Here is a 20829-nt window from a genome sequence, read left to right as displayed (position 1 = left end):
CTTGCCTGGTAAGACCCAAGTGTATCTTGCCCCCACGCACATTGAGGAAGATGGTTCGGGAGGCAACAAAAAGTCCAAGGGCCACAGTTGGAGAATTACAGAACTTGGTCGCATCTTGGGGTCACCAAGTCTCCAAATCTACAATTAAACGCCACCTCCTTTATTGAGAGCAACCAACAAAAATGTAAATGCCTGGAGTTTGTTAAACGGCATTGGCACTTGGATAGGAACTGGGTGCTATGGTCAAATGAGACTATAACAGAGCTATTTGGCCACGCACAGTGGTGGGTTTGGCCTCGAATGAAGGATGCATATGCAGAAAAGAACCTCATACGAACTGTAAATTGTGGTGGATCTTTCAAGGAAAGATCCTGTATGGAGGAATGGTCTAAGATCTCTCCCAATGTGTTCTTCAATCTCGTAAAATATTATAGAAAAAGGCTAAGTGCCGTTATCCTCACAAGAGGAGGGTGCACAAAGTATTGAAAACAGGGGTGCCAATAATTTTGACACCTATCTTTTCAATATTTTGGGGTAATTACTTGTTAAACAAAATATTTTCTCTAAGCAATTGTAATACTGTAAAATGATATAATTTTCAAATTTGTTGAGCATACAATATAGCTCAGTATTTTTAGTATTTATTTTATACAGTATTTTTTGCTCGTCTTTATCAAGGGTGCCAATCATTTTGGAGGTGACTGTATGTCTGGCCTGAATGGAAGCCCAAAAACTTGAAAATTAAGTATTCACTATCATAAGCTTTGAAGCAATTGGAAAGGCAGTAGACCTTCTATATTACGGTTATACTATAGCTGAAGCACACTCTGTAGGCCCTGTCAATAGGTTTTCCTGTGAAACTGGATTGGTGGTACCTGACTGAGTAGGTTACTAAATCAATATAATCTACATTTGTGTTCCAATTAATGGTAATTTGACAGTTAACTATAGCAAAATATGGATGCCTTTGACTTCTCCTTTCTCAAGCTAATGTAAACAGTTCTGAGGATTTGGTCAGCTAGGAGGAAGATACATGATGATGGCCATTGTACAGACAATGTTTGAAAATACTTGACGTGACATTCTAACTCTAGAAAAAGTCCACTTGGATAGAGGCTGCAGCTAACGCCAGCGGCCCAGAGATTTATTCAGATGTCAGAGACTAACAAGAGGCCTGTGTAAAAATATCCATGGACCTGTAATAGTCCCATAATCACTTTAGATAGGCTGGTTTTTATACATTCAGTGCTTGGTAAATGTAACTGTCCCTTGGTCATGCACTGGTCGCTCAGTCAGTATTGAGTATCTGAGGTAAACTTATGATTGATATACAGTGAGGGAAAAAAAGTATTTGATTCCCTGCTGATTTTGTACATTTGCCCACTGACAAAGAAATGATCAGTCTATAATTTTAATGGTAGGTTTATTTGAACAGTGAGAGACAGAATAACAACAAAAAAATCCAGAAAAACGCATGTCAAAAATGTTATAAATTGATTTGCATTTTAATGAGGGATTTCTGGCTCCCAGGTGTCTTTTATACAGGTAACGAGCTGAGATTAGGAGCACACTCTTAAAGGGAGTACTCCTAATCTCAGCTTGTTACCTGTATAAAAGACACCTGTCCACAGAAGCAATCAATCAATCAGATTCCAAACTCTCCACCATGGCCAAGACCAAAGAGCTCTCCAAGGATGTCAGGGACAAGATTGTAGACCTACACAAGGCTGGAATGGGCTACAAGACATTCGCCAAGCAGCTTGGTGAGAAGGTGACAACAGTTGGTGCGATTATTCGCAAATTCTTTTTTCTGGATTTTTTTGTTGTTATTCTGTCTCTCACTGTTCAAATAAACCTACCATTACAATTATAGACTGATCATGTCTTTGTCAGTGGGCAAACATACAAAATCAGCAGGGGATCAAATACTTTTTTCCCTCACTGTACATAAAGTGCTATGTTTATGGATTTACTGTGGCTTGATCTATACATTTATACTTAAGTGATATTCAAGCATGGACATTTGGTGTGTTGTGTTAACTCTATTAAGCAATGCTATGGCACGACCATAATTGCGAAGTGCAAACCAACTGAATGAAATCCATCCATCGGATTAATTGGGAATAAGGCCTCTTTGTAAATCCCTGAATATATGAATAAACCTGAGAACATGTCGGAGTTAGCTGTAACAATGCTGCTTCCCACCCAGAGGTTGGTTCTTGTCCCTCAATTAATGTTCCCTTACCCAGATCCCTGTCCCACTGTCCCAATCCCTCCACCCCAAGGCCTTGGTGAGTCCCGTATTGAACACCCTCTCCCCAGACTCCTTGGCATGTGACAGGGCAGGACACAGGAGCCATCCCTACTGGATACACTCCCAGTCTGGAGTTTTGGCAGTGGGGTAGAGACGCTGGGAGGCACTACTGGGGAACCGTCCTCTTTGAAATATATGTAACCCTGTTCATGTAAGCCCAATTGGTGTTTATGGGATGGTAGCCAAGGCCTCTGGATGTGTAAACGCCGTACACATCACACCAAATGTGGATTTTGCGTTCGTCTGTCAATCGTTCAGTGTTTTAGAGACTACCCGCTGACTGCTGACATTTTTCACGCTGATTCTACATGTAAAATCGGTGCACTCGGTTCTCCATTACGTTCAGAGGTGCTAAGTGCTCTCGGCCAGCAAGCCCTACTGGTGTCTGTGAGCCCTAACAGTGCTGCTCACTCCTTCTTTAAGTGGCTTTACTCTATGTTTCAACATCTTTAAGGAAGGGCATGATGGGACAGATAAAGTGCAAAATGACCCCTGAACCTCTTTAGCCCCCCCTGTCTGATAGTGTGTATCACTGCCCCTCAGTCTTTGTCTTTACCATTATTTTCTCTCCCTCTGCACTCTCTTTTTATTCTTCTTTCTCTCTCTCTCTTATTCGGGCCAGTCCAGAGGCGCTCATTTCTTTTTGAAGAAGGAAAAGAGCCTCTTGTCTCCATCAGAGAGGCGATGGGCTCGTCTGGAGGACTGGCCGGAGGGGCCCCCGGAGGACCCAGCGAGGGAGTAGGGGGTCACCCTCCACTCCTCCTGGTGCTTTTCCATGAGCTGCTGATCAATCATACTGTGCATATCATCCTAAGACAGAGAAAGACAGAATGAATGAGTGACAGAGAGAGAGTGTGAGCACAGTAGAGTGATAGAGAAATAAAGGGAATGGGAGGGGATGTTAAAGAGGACAGGGGTTTTTAGAGAAGAGAAACAGGAGGCAGGAGGAAGGGGTGACAGATTGGCATGGAAGTGGGTGGTTTTGGGTGATCGAATGGCTTAGAATGGGTGAGCGCATTTCTGTTGAGTCAGCAGGCCATGGCATGGAATGGCTCAGCATGGCATGGAAGAGTGGCACAGGACAGGATCAGGCCGAGATGGCACACCTAGGCTCACCTCTAAGGCAGGAGGGGGGTACCACAGGGGAGAAAGGGTGGTACGGAAGCTGAGAAAGGCCACTAGATCAGAAACCACAAGAGCCACACAGTAAAGAGCCCTGAGGAGGCAAACTGCAGCCAGGGAAAGAGAGAGGAAAGAGCTGCTAGTTACGGGTGAGGAAGGGAAGGAAAAGTCATACACTGAGTCCTCAATTTAGTTAGATAGCTACTCGTCCTACTTGCTTAATTGTTTGCAGTATGCTCAATGCAAAGCCAAGGTTGAAACTCAGTTAGGTTTCATTGAGGAGTGTATTAGTTCTTCAGACACTAGTGTAAATTGGCGACTCAGAGTACATACAGTATTGTACATGTTAACACATTGGACAGTGGTAAGTTAGAGGAGAGGACAGGATGTGGTGGGGAAAAGATCACCATACACATATTTTCAGTCCACTAGTATACTCTTATTTAATGAATAAAATACAGTACACATTAAGAATGATAATTCCTGTGTGAATGTTATAATTTATACATGTTGTCATTCAGATACACATTAATATCTGTTAATATATATCTCTGTTTGACAGCCCATTCAGTTTGGCAGTCCATTCAGTAACAATGGAAATAAGTTGTTAAACATTATTGTGTTATCCTCGATGATTTTAAATACAGTGTACACACGTGTGGCTGAATTGTGTTTTAAATCGAATAAAATAATAGCTCATACTATGAATGGCCTAGTGTGCCCCCTCATGACCTCTGACCTCTGACCCACCTGCCAGGCCTCCAGCTGCTGTGATAGGTTCAGCTTCTGCTGGATGGCGTCCAGGAGCTGGCTGTTCAGGGACATGATATCTATCTTACACTTGGCCAGCTCCATCTCCACCGCTTTCTTCCTGTAAGGCAGACAGACATACAGACACACAGCTTAGAGACATGCAACATCGCTCTTTGCTCTCATTCTGCTGAATGAGAGTTTATGACTGGTTTGCTTATTTGGAGATCAATGTAAAAATACTCATTGTTGTTATATGCTAGTCTATTACATAGGTAGTGATTTTATTTAGTGATTTTATCCAGGGAGCACACACAATTTGGTTGTGCCCAGATGATAAGTTATGTTGTGTGGTCTTACTTGGAAATAGCGTCGTCTCGTTCTCGTATAGCACTTTGGAGCTGTTCACTGGGGTCTCGTGCTTCAGACATGGCCCTCATACGCTCACTCTCCTCCTGTAAAGAGCACATCTCCATAGAAAGCATCGCCATCTGCAGGACAGGGGAGGAATGACATAGGCGACCCTTATCAGACACATTGTCAGCCTCATTAATAAGAAATCACATCTAATGTGTCTTGCTTGAATAACAACGCTGTGTTAAAGTGTTCTTGTTTGAGAACAACACTGATGATAAAGCTCTGTGTGCAGTAGTACCTGATTATGGAGTTGTAGAACCTCTTCTTGGCTGTTCCGTGTTCTATCCTGCTCTGCTTCGTACAGCTCTCTCACTCCTCTCAGCTCTTCCCCAAGCTTTCGAACGTGGTCCTCTAGAGCCTCCTCGTCACTCCGCCGAGAACCCTGTTCACACACAACCACAACAACACACCCATAGGTTCATTAAATTGTGATTTCAACTCAATTCAATTGCCATTTTGAGTTGTTTTGAGTGTGTATCAAATATTTCACACTCTTTATTAGATGCATGGAGGAACTATACACTGAGTGTACAAAACATTAGGAACACCTGCTCTTTCCATGACATAGACTGACCAGGTGAATCCTGGTGAAAGCTATAATCCCTTATTGATGCCACCTGTTAAATCCACTTCAATCAGTGTAGATGAAGGGGAGGAGACAGGTTAAATAAGGATTTTTAAGCCTTGAGACAATTGAGACATGGATTGTGTATGTGTGCCATTCAGAGGGTGCCTTTGAACGGGTTATGGTAGTAGGTGCCAGGCGCACCAGTTTGAGTGTGTCAAGTTCTGCAATGCTGCTGGATTTTTCACGCTCAACAGTTTCCTGTGTGTATCAAGAATGGTCCACCACCCAAATGACATCCAGCCAACTTGACACAACTGTGGGAAGCATTGGAGTCATGTTGTAGTCCATGCCTGATGAATTGAGACTGTTCTGAGAGCAAAAGGGGGTGCAACTCAATATTAGGAAGGTGTTCCTAATGTTTTGTACACTCAGTGTATATCTGTATAGTATATCTGTGTGAAAGGTCCGTACCGTAGACTCATTGCCGTCTAGCAGGTTCTGTGTGAGTCTGCGTAGCTCCAGTAGACTGGCATGCAGGCTCCCCATGGGAACGTCCTTGGCTGAGGATGTCTCAGAGGACTCGTCCATGGAGGAGTCTGTGGACAGGGCCGAGTCTGTGATGTCGTTGCCTCGCAGGTGGGAGACGAGAGAGCGCACCTGGCAGTAGGCCTCCCACAGCTGGAGACGCAGCTGGAGACAGAGGGAAAGCTGCTTAGCGAAGACCGCTGATAACAATAATAAGTTGGTGGGTACTTACATTTGTCCTATTTCACACATGTACAAGTGTGTATTAAAACACGTGTCAATTGGCCAGGGTCACCATTGTCCAGCATCCCTAGAGCAATTATGGTTACATTTTTATTTTACATTTGAACTAGCAACCTATCGGTTAATGGCCCAACGCGCTAACCGCTAGGCTACCTGCCGCCCACAAAAAGTGTTTGGCTGCGATGGCCGGGAATTGAACCCAGGTCAACTGTTTGGAAGGCAGCTATGCTCACCACTATATCACCATCGCGTGATACACTGTAAATCACTTATATAATAACAAGGATTCTCTGTATGCCACTCTATCTCATCAACGGTGTTTGTGCGTGCATGCGTACCTGTGTGTGTGTGCATGCGTACCTGTGTGTGTGTGCATGCGTACCTGTGTGTATGTGTGCATGCGTACCTGTGTGTGTGTGCATGTGTGTACCTGCTCCCTCTCCTGTTCCTGCTCCTCTTGCTCCATGCTCTGTTCTATCTCACAGAGTAGACTGGCAGGGTGTGGGCTGAGGCCTTGTAGACTTCTCTCTTCTGTGAGCTCCTCAAAGCGGGCACTCAGATGTCTGTGGGACACCCGGACCTCCTGGAGCTCCAGCTGGCTCTGCCGTAACTGGACATGTACAGCAATACAGCAGTCAACAAACTGTAGTCAACACATTGGTCAACACAGTAGTCAACACAATGGTCAACACAGAGCACTGATACCATACAGATGAACACAACACACTCAGAAATACTCCTACTGCACAGATATCTATACACCAACATACACACATAATAATAATTATAATAATAATAGGTCATTTAGCAGACGCTCTTATCCAGAGCGACTTACAGGAGCAATTAGGGTTAAGTGCCTTGCTCAAGGGCACATCGACAGATTTTTGACCTAGTCGGCTCGGGGATTAGAACCAGCGACCTTTCGGTTACTGGCACAACGCTCTTAACCACTAAGCTACCTGCCGCCCTATATACAGGAATATTATGACACTGTACAACAGTTCTATCAAAACCCCTATAGAACGTCAGAGATCGTACCTGTAATTCCTTCTCGTGGTACTGTTTCTCCAGCACTAGCGTCCCTTCCCTCAGGTCGTCAACAGTGTTCTGCAGTAGCTCGTTTTCCTCTAGTACAGCGTTAACCTGACGCTCCATCTCTCTCTTACGCTCCGACAGCATCTTAATCTGACAAAATACATAACCCCAATAGCCAAGTTACACATTGTGCTATGGGAACCAAGGGCAGAGAGGAGAAACTGTTTTGGTAGCTATCTGCACTCAGTGTTAGCCCTCTAGTGTTAACCTGTTTCTCTCCTGACTCTGAGGAGAGTTCAAATGTTCCAGAAGATTAAAGTACTCCTCCTGGTCCAAAGAATGTTTGTTGCCTAGCATTGGCGATTAGGCGTAGACGGTTTCTGCTACCCTCACATACAGGAATGTCTCCGTGATAAGCTGATATTCCAAGTATACCTGATAACAGTCTATTCCTTCATCAGTCTATACAGTGGCCTTGGACTGAAGGCTAACATTGCAAGAACATCGCACATTTCTAGAGATACAAGGGGAGTTTGTGTGTAATATGTTCGCTAGCCGCCCGAGCAGCTTACTTCATTAAACAAACATCAGTTCTTGTTCTTTCTTTCTCATTACCCCCCATCCATGCTTTGACCTACATCTGTTGATCTACTTGACAGCGCAGGAGGCTGACATTGTGTGTCCAGCTCAGCTCACTGCCTTTGCCATCATGTGGACGTCTTAGTAGCTTTATGTTCTCACTGTGTCCTTCAGATATTTTGGTGGACATTGCTGTGATTTTCTTTGTCTAGCAGAACTGTGACATATCCATCCTTGTCACATTAAGAAAACCCGTTGCAAACCTGGGAAACACCCAGACATTGCAGTATATCTGAGCTAAATATAGAACGGCAGCGTTTTCACCCAATTACAGCGCGGTCTCTGCAGAGGGTTATTCCTCTCCAATAAGAGGCACTTTTAAAGAGGAGGGTGAGAGTTATTATATACTGTACTGTACGTCATGGTATCATTCTATGACCCTGAGCTAGATGGCTGACATTACACATTACTGATATTACTGTTTATTCCCCTGGTAGGCTACAGTATCTCATGCTCCAAAGCAGTACAGTGGTACATGTACACACATGCGACATGCAGCATGCAGACAAGCCAATATAACCACTCACTTCTAGCCCTTGCTGCTCCAGTGAAGTGGAAGGATTCAATCACGGTATTAGAGGAGGGGAACAGGGAGAAAGTGAATGATTGATAGAAAAGGAGGAAAAACAGATAGGGGAATTTTGTTAACTTAACTCAACTGTTTGAATTAGTTTGATAGCAAGCACAACTTGAGGTGTGTATATTCTAATATCTCAGGATATTACTTTTTCAAACCCACGCAGCGCATTAAAATAACATTTTAAATAAACAACACTTTGGATAATGACTGGCGATATATTTCATAGGTAATATCTGTTAAGTTGAAATCAATTTAAAAGAAGATGTTGATTTTTGAGATGGTTAAAAATGACTCCTCGCATGCCTCACCTCAGCCTGTAGGCTCTCTAGTCGTGTCATGTGCTGGTTGGTGGAGACGCTCTTCTCTCTGAAGTCATCCCGTAACGAGTGGACCTGAGAGGACAGCTGCCTCTCCACCTCTGTAGCCTGGAGACAAAACACACCCCAGACACAGTATTAGCACAGAAGACATTAAGAAATAATTGAATACATTGTTATTAATACAATTCAATTCAACTTTATTCACTACCTCAGGGGCAATTAAGAAAGGCATTACCAGACGACAAATCTTCTGCATATAATACAAAGTGCATAACGGTAGTGTTGTAAAGTCATACTTCAGAACAGTTCAGTATAATGCAGGGCTGCAGAGCACAGAGTTTGTTGTTCAGTGTAGAGCAACTCCTGTTGTTTGTTGTTGCTTTGAGTGCGTCTCTCACCAAGGAGCCTAGTGTTCACTACAGCTCTGAGAACATGACTCATCCCTCCAGTGCTTGATTCAGAGAAGCGTGACATCGCTTCTTATGCAAAACAATACTGACACACACACACACACACACACACACACACACAATTAAATGTTCACAACATATTGTCCACACACACTAATGCCCCTTACATACTTCACATTGCGCAATGGTGAGACACGTTCTGAGTGAGTACCCAACATTGTAAATGCTTTGAGGGCTATTTGATTTGACACACTGTTACCTCTGAGTCACCACAGTGTTCATGTAACTGGTACATTCAGCTGCACAGTAGAGCTGTTCCTGTGAAAGCACAGGTTTGAGTAACTCTTGGCCTTTAGAAACTGGAATGTTCCATTTGGAGCTTGGTCCCTCCTTCTGAGTGCAGCAGAGTGCAGGAGAAGCCCCTTCCCTGGCTGAGCTCATTGGACTGTTCTGATCACCCCACTGCCTACCGGCCGTGTGCAGATCACAAAGTCAGACCGACAGAACTTCATTAGCATAAGTGAGGCTGCACTAAGGAAGCCCAGACTCTGATTGTCATCATCACTGACATGGTAATGGACGGTGGAATCCTGGATACCACTCACTCACTCCTCTCCAGCCTCTGCACTGAGAAATATAAATGCCATATAACAAAGCATCATTGATTTATTCACTGGAGACAAATTCAACTTAACAGGTCTTACTGAGAATATAGAGATATGATAAACTGTCTGTACACACTGTACGATTCATTTACACAATTCTCTGACTACAGTTTTCACTCCATCATGGCACTTCAGTATCTAGAATCTAATAGATATGTGTCCTCATTAGAGCTTCTAGAGAACATTCATCCAACAGGTTGATTCCTGTCAACAATCAAAGGTCAGGTGTATAGCAGCTCTGACAAATAAGAACCAGGTTGAATCAAATCTCTACATCTGTTTGCTACTAAGATATTATCTGTGTCAGGATGTTTGATATGTTTGCCTCTAGGTAGCAGTGTGATGTTTATAGGTTATTTCAGTCAGTTGCAGTGTTGGCCACACTGGTGACTGGTGAGGCCGTAGTGAGTAGTGACTGCATGGGACAGGTCAGAAGAAGGCAACCGCCGCTATCTAATGCCATGTCCCTGTTTTAGAATGAGTCCTAAACAGTGAGATTTAGGTGAGATGGTAATGGTTTCCCCATTGGACAGCTGTTCGTGTTTTTGGAACCAGCATGGCATAGTGCTTTTTGGAACGCTTTTAAAGGTGAGGAGAGATGTCCACTTTGTAATGTTTGCTGTTAAAAATGGGCGACTTCCATTCACACTTGATGCACAAGTGTCCTTAAGTAACTCAGAGAGATGTTGTAATATTGATGTATTCTGTCTGGGTAACCAAGGGAAGAACAATCTGTAAACTAGACACTTTCAGTTGTACCATAACACTGCTCCAACACAGGAAGAGTTTGGTCAGTGCACTATGCTTACAACAAGAAGGAAACTTTTTTTGTGGCTCTTCCACAGGTATTGAATCACTTCCACATCCAAGTCCATGTACCCATTTTTCATCTTGTTGTCCCCAGTGATGCATGGGATGAATGATATATAGCATATACTAAATGCAGAATCATATTCACTTTGATGTATTTATAGACATTCAGACATAGTGTACCACATACCAGCTCTACTCTGCCATTCTGAATGTGCTTCACATTCTCCTAACCAGGCCAGGATGATGCATACAGCTCTTCCTCGCTGACTTGACTGATGTATCTCTCCTCAGTGGATGTTTATACAATGCCCAGTCACAGTGGGAATGTGACATTTGACCTAGTGTCACACTGCGCCTGACAGATTGAGATCACAGGAGAAACAGGATATTTCACTGTGGATTGGCAGATTTACTGATATTCCCCTTAATCTGAGCGTCAAATCCTCAGATCCCAGATCAAGCATGATCAGTACATGGGGGAAAACGGACTACTGCGACAGAATCCAGGCCAACAAACTAGGGCTCAATAAACTGAGAGACGAGCGTAATGCTCATTCTTCCTCCAGAGTCCGGACACAAAGGTACATTTTAGTCATTTAACAGACGCTCTTATCCAGAGCGACTTACAGTTAGTGAGTGCATACATTTTCATACATGCTGGCCCCCCGTGGGAAACGAACCCAAAACCCTGGCGTTGCAAGCACCACGCTCTACCAACTTAGCTACACGGTACCTTGTGCCAAGTCATTCTCTTTCAAAGGGAGAATCACAAGATTCTCAAAACCCTTTCATTTACACTAATCTTTGATAGGAGAGGAAACATATCTTCACTACATACAGGCCTAATCCATAGCGTATGTATAATACAAGAACATAGCAGATTTTCTGAGGTTTCCGGTCTAATGTTCTTGCTTACACCTATGGGTGTGCAATTGAGAGGGGGTAGGGGGATCCTTTAGGCATGTACCACTTGTATCCCCTTATTTTTTAACATAGTTAATTAAGTCAGTGATTTCCAATGGTTTATCTGTTCCCTCGTTCTCTCTCTGCCCTCTCCTCAGGAAGCAGAACAATACTGTACAGTACAAGCTACAGTATACACGTCACAATGTCACGATCGTTCATGAACGAGAAGGACCAAGGCGCAGCGTGATATGCATTCATATTTATTAACGACTAAACACACAACAAAACAACAAACGAAACGTGAAGTCCAAGGTAGCATAACAAACAACATACCTTTACGGAACAAGATCCCACAACTGACTGGTGCCAAAAGGCTGCCTAAGTATGGTCCCCAATCAGAGACAACGAGCTACAGCTGCCTCTGATTGGGAACCACCCCGGCCAACATAGATCTACACATCATAGATACTATAACAAAAAACAAACACAACACGGAATATACACCTCCTGACTCAACAAATAAACGTCCCTTGAGTCAGGGCGTGACACACAAGTCCATGTGTGTACATGTCAGGGGGTCTGTGTTGCAACCTGACATTGGGTTGGCTGTACAGCACACAGTGACGCAGAGAGCACATTCCCATGGCAACACATGGAATCTCACATGTGACACCCAGGTTGTCATAGCAACCAGAGAGAGAGAGCGACATGACTGGTGGAGCTGTGTGACTTGGTAGCCATGTTTCTGTTATTTCCCTTAGTTATAGCACAGTGTATACTAGTGTATGGACCTACACTCTTAGAAGTAAAGGAGCCTGGAATAATCTTTTGAGGTTCTAAAAATTGTCAAACAGTTGGAACTTTTCTAGTTCCAAAAGGTTCCTTGAGGAACCCCTCTGAAAAGGGTCTTCAATTTTGAACCTTTTTAATAATATATTGTAGAGGAGGCAGCCTATCAGAAGAGTGGAGGTGTGGCTTATTGGAGGAGTGGCTTCCACCCATTAGAGTAAATGTCATTCCTGTTCATCATGTTAAGTTTATACACTGCAAATTTAAATTTCCCTTGAATATGTATGCATATTACATATTCTAATGTAATATTAATATATTAACATTGATGATTACATATAGTAATAAAGTGGTAACTATTCCAACTTTGGTATGTGCATAGGCTCTTGAGGAACTCATACACCTCTGAAAGCCACATTAAAGCTACAAAAGTGTCAGTGTTCAACCTTAACATGTGATAACAATACAACAGAACAGATCAACAGGAATGACATTTACTCCCATGGGTGGCCTAAAAAGCTCATTACGGTTAGTTGAGGTCCATGACTTTATCACAGTGTAGTGCAGAGCCTCAGTGTTTTCCCACAGAGCACAGTATTACCCCCCATCTACACATTGGCCTTAAATCAAGCAGCTCCAATAAGGTCACTGGATGTGCTATGGGTGTCTGATTATCTTGCCGTTGACAGAGACTTTGGGTTTTTATTCTATCAGGATTATAAAACATGCAGGCATTTGTGCTGGAGTCAGGTCTCCCCCTTTCTGAGTGTGTGCTGTAATGTAATTAGAGAAATGTTCCCTCCCTGCTGGTTCACTCTGATCAGATTAGGCCCTACGTCTGGGATCATCAACTAGATTCAGCAGCGGGACAATTCTTTCTTGAGCGGATGTAGACTGCAAGAAGCCCAAACATATCTAATATTTGACTAAAACATAATAATTTCAAACCTTGCTTACATTTATATATGATCACATATACAGGTAACTGCCAAAATAATGGAAACACTTGAGTAGATGAGGGATGTAAAGCATATTGAAAGCAGGTGCATTATGCTGGGCTATGCCCCCATAGGATGACAATTCCCCCATCCACAGGGCACAGGTCACTGAATGATTTGATGAGCATGAAAACGATGTAAACCATCTCAGTCACCAGATCTCAACCCAGTTGAACACTTATGGGACATTCTGGAGCGGCACCTGAGACAGCGTTTTCTACCACCATCAACAAAACACCAAATGAGGAAATTTCCTGTGGAAGAATGGTGTCGCATCTCTCCAATAGAGTTCCAGACACTTGTAGAATCTATGCCAAAGTGCATTGAAGCTGTTCTGGATCGTGGTGGCCCAACGCCCTATTAAGAAACTTTATGTTGGTGTTTCCTTTATTTTGGCAGTTACCTGTATCTCTCTACTATGGGTGGGAATACTTTGGAACAGATTCTCGAAATTAAAATAACTTAGAGCTGATTTGCAGGTATTTTTACAGTCTTTTATGTCCAACAATAAAATAAAATACATTTGGCCCACGAGCCGCCAGTTGAGGAACCCTGCCCTAGGGGATTGGCCAAGCTCCCACCCCAGCCCAGCCTACCACAGCAGCAGACACCACTGGGTTTGCTGTAGTTTCAAAAGAAACGTCTCTATGAGTAATAAGTGTGTCTGTGTGCGTGTCTGTGTGTGTGTCTCTATGTGGCTGTGTTCTGTGGGTGTTGAATTTGCTAGTGACATGTGTGCTCTCATAGATTTAAGTCTAGCTCATAGAGAATGGCTTCCATGTCCTAGTGTATTAGTGCCAGGTTTGCACTGTCGTTGACATGAGGGGCAATGGCTCACACACAGACTCTCATCCCAAATTGTTAGTTTCTTCTCCACCCAAACAAAATAGTTGAGTGACAGTTTTTAATTAGCTGTGAGCGCAGTATGGAGCAGTGTTGTTGTTCTGGCTGCATTGCACCCCCACCCCACCCCAACCCCCTCTTTTACGCTGCTGCTACTCTGTTTATTATTTATGCATAGTCACTTTAACTCTACCCACATGTACATATTACCTCAATTACCTCGACTAACCAGTGCCCCCGCACACTAACTCTGTACCGGTACCCCCTGCATATAGCCTCCCTACTGTTATTTAATTTTACTACTGCTCTTTAATTATTTGCTATTTGCTATTTTTTTACTTATCTGTTTTTTTACTGAACTTTTTTTTTCTTTTCTTAAAAACTGCATTGTTGGTTAAGGGCTTGTAAGTAAGCATTTCACTGTAAGGTCTACACCTGTTGTATTCGGCGCATGTGGCAAATCAAATTGTATTTGATTTGATTCATAAGGAAAGGCTATTACACAGGATTATGACCTAATCCCTTCAATGCTGCATTTTACACACTGCGTTTTACATCACTTACTGTGGCCAGCCCTGCCACACCAAGCTAATTCCTGGTGCATCCAATCTGAGACTTGATTACGGTAGACCATTAGTTCCTCTCTCGAATCTGTTTTTATGAGTGCATTGTTGTTGTGAGTGTAATCTTTGAAGCTTTGTTTTGAGAATGGCCCTTTGAAGAGCTGTCAACCACATGATAGGATTCTAACCCTTTTCCAGGCTCTCTAATGCAGCCTGCAACATATTATCTCTTATTTCTGTCACTTCCATGGCTCACTTCATTAATTTTATTACACAGGAGGTCTCTCTGGAATCCGAAAGCATTGATTCACGCAGGCCTGATCAATACTCTCAATTAGGACTCATGAATACCATTAGCTCATTAAGGTCAAGAAACATGTCCCCCCCTCCCCAAGCCCTACACAAGTCTCTACCCAAAAATATCTACCCCGATTTCATTTCAACCAGGGCTGCTTTTAAATCAACTGCAACTTAATTATGTTAAGTACCTAGCAGGATCCATAGCAACAGACCAGTTCAGCGACCCATCCATGGTCAGAGACTGATGGTGGATGACAGGCAATTCACTTTAATCTGATCAGAGATGGAAATGGGAGGGAGAACAGGTCTGTATGACACAGTGGTGCTGCTACTCTATCTGTATCTGTAACAGCATACAGCCAGGAGCAGCCATTGACAGCTAGCTAGCTCGCTCCCTGCTGGGCTGTGGAAGGAAGCAGCATCTGCCTGACTGCAGCTCACATCTATTCCCAGGACAGACAGCACCACACCACAGGCAGTGTTACCCACACCCACAACACTGTCACTGGTGTCACCTCAGCAAGCAACACCCATCTATCTCCACATCTGAAGCTCCTGGGGCCTTTAAAATGGAGACTGGTCCTCTATCTGACTGCAATCAACACAAAGCTTTCTCCATTTAACAACCTTAACCAACTCTCAAAGGTTTAGGTGTTCTAGCTTTTAGGCATCGCTATATCCCTGCAGCACGCACAGAAGCATGACACACGTGTCCCTCACGTCAGTGGAAAGCTAGTCACTTTTAGTAACAGCTACAGTTGAAGTCGGAAGTTTACATACACTTAGGTTGGAGTCATTAAAACTCATTTTTCAACCACTCCACACATTTCTTGTTAACAAACTATAGTTTTGGCAAGTCGGTTAGGACATCTACTTTGTGCATGACACAAGTAATTTTTCCAACAATTGTTTACAGACAGATTATTTCACTTATAATTCACTGTATCACAATTCCATTGGGTCAGAAGTTTACATACACTAAGTTGACTGTGCCTTTAAACAGCTTGGAACATTCCAGAAAATGATGTCATGGCTTTAGAAGCTTCTGATAGGCTAATTGACATCATTTGAGTCAGTTGGAGGTGTACCTGTGGATGTATTTCAAGGCCTACCTTCAAACTCAGTGCCTCTTTGCTTGACATCATGGGAAAATCAAAAGAAATAAGCCTCAGAAAAAAAATGATAGACCTCCACATGTCTGGTTCATCCTTGGGAGCAATTTCCAAACGCCTGAAGGTACCACGCTCATCTGTACAAACAATAGTACGCAAGTATAAACACCATGGGACCACACAGCTGTCATACCGCTCAGGAAGGAGATGCGTTCTGTCTCCTAGAGATGAACGTACCTTGTTGCGAAAAGTGCAAATCAATCCCAGAACAACAGCAAAGGACCTTGTGAAGATGCTGGAGGAAACAGGTACAAAAGTATCTATATCCACAGTAAAAATAGTCCTATATCGACATAACCTGAAAGGCCGCTCAGCAACGAAGAAGCCACTTCTCCAAAACCGCCATAAAAATGCCAGACTACGGTTTGCAACTGCACATGGGGACAAAGATCGTACTTTTTGGAGAAATGTCCTCTGGTCTGATGAAACAAAAATAGAACTGTTTGGCCATAATGACCATCGTTATGTTTGGAGGATAAAGGGGGAACACCATCCCAACCGTGAAGCACGGGGGTGGCAGCACCAGTAAAATAATTTCAAACAGTCTGTTGATGTAGAGGATAATACATTAATGAAATATTGAGTGTTTTTGTCCTGAATTGAATGTCCATTGGGAAAAAGTGTTTTTAATCAAAAGAGAACCATCCCGCTCTCCCAGAAGCTTGGCTGGTGCGTAAAACCCGCAAATTCAGATAAACAAGAAGGTGTAGTGGGTTCGCACTCAAAAAGATGTGGCATAAAGTTTACTTCATTATTCGATTTTTTAAAATTATTTTCACTGCATCAGGGATAGCGTACACGCCGAAACGCTTTATGCGTTTTCTTTTTGAGTGCGAACCCACTACATTATGTTTATCTGAAAAATAGTTTTTACCAGATCTTTTTCAGATAGTCATGTGATTTTTTTGCTGCACCTCGACTCAAGTTGGTATAAGCGCTGTGTACTCCCCTCCTGACCTAAGTTTCTATTCGTTTCCATTGGGATTTAGGCCTAAAAGGAATTGACCACTCTGCTAGTCAGGCTGTCAGGGCAATACCTCCCTCATTAGTTAGGATTGAGTGATTTGACCGAGGGCTGTAGTAAATCCATCTTCTTAGGGGAGTCTAATCAACAGTATTACCTACTGTTGCTCAGCTCCATCAATCCAAACAGGCCATGGATAGAGTCGAATCAATAGCCCTGTTTATACCTGGTGCTAATTATGTGTCCTTTGTCCGGATCTTGTCCACATTCTGATTGTGCCCATATTTTTAGACAGGTGTAGACGATTAAAAGACGCATTGTGATCTGATATATTTTTTTGGGGGTCATTTAGCAGACGCTCTTATCCAGAGCGACTTACAGGAGCAATTAGGGTTAAGTGCCTTGCTCAAGGGCACATCGACAGATTTTTCACCTATTCGGCTCGGGGATTAGAACCAACGACCTTTCGGTTACTGGCACTACACTCTTAACCACTAAGCTACCTGCCGACAAGATCAGGACAATATCAGGATGAGGACGCATGATAGAACCAGGTATAAACAGGGCTAATGACAGCTTCTCCTCACACTTCCATCACTCTCTACAAAGTGGATGTGGCCCTGAATTAACCTTTACCTCCTCCAGTCTCCCTGTCATCCTGTAATTATTTCTCTCTTTCTCTGTTCTTAACCACGTATGCTATTAAAACTGATTGTGTGTTGCCTAAGATATCAAATCTGTTTCAACAGCCTGTAGTTACTTATCAATATTGACAGGAGGGTTGCATAAGGAGTATGCTGCCCCAGCCCAATCATTCTAAATTCAGTGTTTAAGAGGTGAACGTTCCACTTTAATTTCGATGATTTAGCATATAGTGATGTGTGAGCGAGAGAGATGAAGACATGAGATGTTAACATGGGGGAAAGATTGAAGCAGAGTGTATGTATGTGTACTATATGAGAACCTAGTTGTACCCTCTCCAGCAATGAACACAGAAGACTGAGACATCCAGTGTTGAGTCCCAGTGGTCCACAGAAAGACAGACAGACCGACAGACGTTTCCACAGACGGACAGTTATCTCCACTCACCCGGTTAAGTTGCTCCAGCAGGCGGTGGTTTTGTTCTGACAGCTCCCTGATGGCCGTGGACTTGTCGCGGTCTGCCTCTCTCAGCTGGACCTGATGGCGCTCCAGCTCTCCCTGCAGCTGCTGGACGTCTGTCTCCAGCTCCGCCACACGGTCCCCCCACTCCCCCTCCTTGTTCTCCAGCCGCCGCCGCAGCTCGTGCTTCTCCTGCTCCAGGTGCTGTGGGTGAGGGGAGACAAGGGACAGGGTTAGAGATTATACTGGACTGGAGGGACCAGGTTAGGCCTGAGACTAGTAGTAGTACTAGTCCTTGGATTTTTGAAAGGATAGCACAAAGCTTCTGCTTTTTTCTATCCATAGCTTTATAAGGCTGAGGCAGGGGATGAGGGGATGAGGGTGGGCTTTTAATGAGAGCACAAGGGGGTCAGGGTATGGGGGGTTGGGATGGGTGGCATGGTTGGTTACAGGGCATGCTGGTTGATCAGTCCTGAACAAAGAGGCCTCATCGGGAGTAAAACACAGTTGGCAAAACGAAGTTGGTAAAAGGAAAAGGAACAATGTTAACTGCCCCTAAAAAGCTTTGAAATAGCTTGATGAATACCGTGCACTGGGTCATAGCATAGTACTATGTTGTTAGAGATCAGTTTTGTGAGCAGATGTAGCCTACAGTAGATACAGTAGACCATCCCCATGGAACATTTACAGGGGATTAGCCTTTGTTCCACTCCAGGCCAAGTGCAGTGGTGTGGGTGGTTTCGGATGAGAAGGACAAAAGCTCTGCTGTCAGCATGACAAATGCAACGGACATCTATGGGGTTTGAGGGCTTTAGTGACACTGCAAGATGTTGTGAACTCATCCTCTCCAACTGTTTCAGTGCTGTCTGTGTGAGACAGTAAAATCATACAAATAAAGCAGTCTGCTTTAAGAGTACTGTTTTGCGCCCAGAATCTGATTTTATGAGAGAGGCATTAGACTGTTATGACACTGTAAGGAGAACTACTGTAGCTGTAAGTTGTAGACAGTCTGAAAACACTGTCAAGCCAGTTGTTTAAAGAGTGAAGTCTGCTCAACAGCATTACCAATAATGAGGGACAGTCTTAATCAGTTCAATGTGTTTACATACACTGCTTAACCACATTAGTTCAATAATGATGGCCAAAACAACTATGAACTGAAAATCGAATCTGGCATGATGGTAGCCTACAGTATTTGTCAGTGTGTGTTTGTACTACTAGCTTCTTACCTCGAGTTTATCGTTAAGATCTGTGTTCATTTTCTCATATTGCTTAGTCAGGTCTTGGTTTCGCTCTAGCAGTGCCTTGCCGAGTTTAGCAGCTAAAACCAAGTCCTTCTCCTTTTGACGGAAGAGCGACAAAAAGTCTGTATTATGTCCAATAACAGGCGTCTCCAATTCGGATAACTCTTCCTCCTCCTCCTCGTCCTGCTCCCCGGTAAGCATGGCTAATTCCTCTTCCAACGCCATCCCGAGGCCTCCAGAGTAGGTGTGTAGCAGCGAGTGGCCCTGAAATCCTCCCGTTTCTTGTGGGGTTTTGTTGTCCTGATCCAGTGGGTGCGCCATGCAGTCGCTGTCCAGTTCGGGTGGTGCTGAAATCGCGGCGGTAGATGTGTGCAGGTCGAGGCAGAAAGCTGACATCGCCGCCCGGCGGACAAAAAGACAAGAGATTAGCCAATTGATTTATTCCGTCTGAACCCGCTCTGTCACTGTGTCAGGATGACAGTAACCTCTCCGTGTAGATAACATCTCCATAGATACGGTTCCTTGGTATTCAAAATCACGGCAATAGCTAACTTGTCTGACTAAAATGTCCCTCACACTCCGAAGACCTTATACACCAAGCTCTTCCTTTAATCCTGCAAACAGTGCCGCCTCCTCTGCAGCTGAGTTGACGACAAGCCTCTTGCTGTCTGTTGCTGGCTATCTTGTATGTAAAGATTATCGGTCCAGCGTGCTTTGTCCCCACGTTAACCGCCCTGACGAACTCTCAACAGAGGTCGGTCTGTCCACCCCGTTGCGGCGGGGTCCCAGTTCCCCATAATGGTTGGCCCCTTTACACCGGAGGCATTTTGCAGAAGCTATTAGGCCTGGGCCTGATATCCAAAATACCCACTCGAGAAGAGCGCGAACCCGATTGCGCCACCTCCTTCCCTCCATGGAATGCGCGCCCCAAATTGCTGACGTCAACAGCAAGCTGTTACAAATATCCACCCATTGGCTGAGGATGATAACGCCATATTTTGTTATTTTATATACAGTATAGGAATGGGGCACGTTTGATAGGCCGCCAGGCATGGATTAAGCAGCTGCCTTCAATCATCCATATTAATGTAATGCTCTTTCTCTTTATACGAGATAAATGTATAAAAACAACCGTTGCTTCAAGATGTTTCAGTACAGTAGCTTCACATCATCATTATCATCATCATCTATACCATCATCACCATCATCATCACCACCACAGTGATGATATTAGTGTGTTAGTCTGTTCTTTGACTATGATTTGAGTATGAATTTGACAATATTTTTGATATAGGGTCGACAACATGAATATGAGTTGATAGATGTTATAAGAACACACAGGGGTCCAGGAACAGGGTGATGGTTCAGTGTTCTACTTGGAGCTGTAAACATAAAACTGCATGAGAATATATTCCTCTCCAGGATTGCTTTGTACACTGAGTGTACAAAAGAGTGTACAAAACATTAGGAACACCTGCTCTTTCCATGACATAGACTGACAAGGTGAATCCAGGTGAAAGCTATGATCCCTTATTGATGTCACTTGTT

At 43.7% G+C, this 20829-nt stretch overlaps 1 protein-coding gene and 1 non-coding gene across 3 annotated transcripts; both read right to left on the bottom strand.

The window, feature by feature from the left end:
* Positions 1–1901: 1901 nt before the first annotated feature.
* On the bottom strand, positions 1902–20158 carry LOC121550768 (BICD family-like cargo adapter 1). Of its 2 annotated transcripts, XM_041863125.2 has the most exons (11): positions 19267–20158; positions 18026–18241; positions 8502–8618; positions 8141–8152; positions 6978–7124; positions 6370–6549; positions 5643–5861; positions 4842–4985; positions 4547–4677; positions 4187–4307; positions 1902–3124 (listed from the first exon to the last, which is right to left on the bottom strand). In XM_041863125.2, the coding sequence occupies exons 1-11, from the start codon at positions 19675–19677 to the stop codon at positions 2948–2950; spliced, it is 1875 nt and encodes a 624-aa protein (XP_041719059.1). In that variant the 5' UTR covers positions 19678–20158; the 3' UTR covers positions 1902–2947. The 2 variants fall into 2 exon arrangements, with proteins under 2 accessions (XP_041719059.1, XP_041719060.1); XM_041863126.2 differs by lacking the exon at positions 8141–8152.
* trnag-ucc lies at positions 6118–6189 on the bottom strand. Its single transcript has one exon. It is a non-coding gene; the product is annotated as a tRNA-Gly (tRNA).
* Positions 20159–20829: the final 671 nt, after the last annotated feature.

This window comes from Coregonus clupeaformis, chromosome 18 (assembly GCF_020615455.1).
Source record: "Coregonus clupeaformis isolate EN_2021a chromosome 18, ASM2061545v1, whole genome shotgun sequence".
NCBI classification, from domain to species: domain Eukaryota; kingdom Metazoa; phylum Chordata; class Actinopteri; order Salmoniformes; family Salmonidae; genus Coregonus; species Coregonus clupeaformis.
Note: the sequence above shows the minus strand (reverse complement) of the source record. Positions and strands in the feature narration are given on the sequence as shown.

Coding starts and splice junctions, on each gene's coding strand:
- LOC121550768 (XM_041863125.2), bottom strand. CDS start 19,677: ATGTCAGCTTTCTGCCTCGACCTGCACACATCTACCGCCGCGATTTCA. Junction 4,678..4,841: donor TTCTACAACTCCATAATCAG/GTACTACTGCAC, acceptor CCTGTCCTGCAG/ATGGCGATGCTTTCTATGGA. Junction 4,308..4,546: donor CGAGACGACGCTATTTCCAA/GTAAGACCACAC, acceptor TCTGCCTTACAG/GAAGAAAGCGGTGGAGATGG.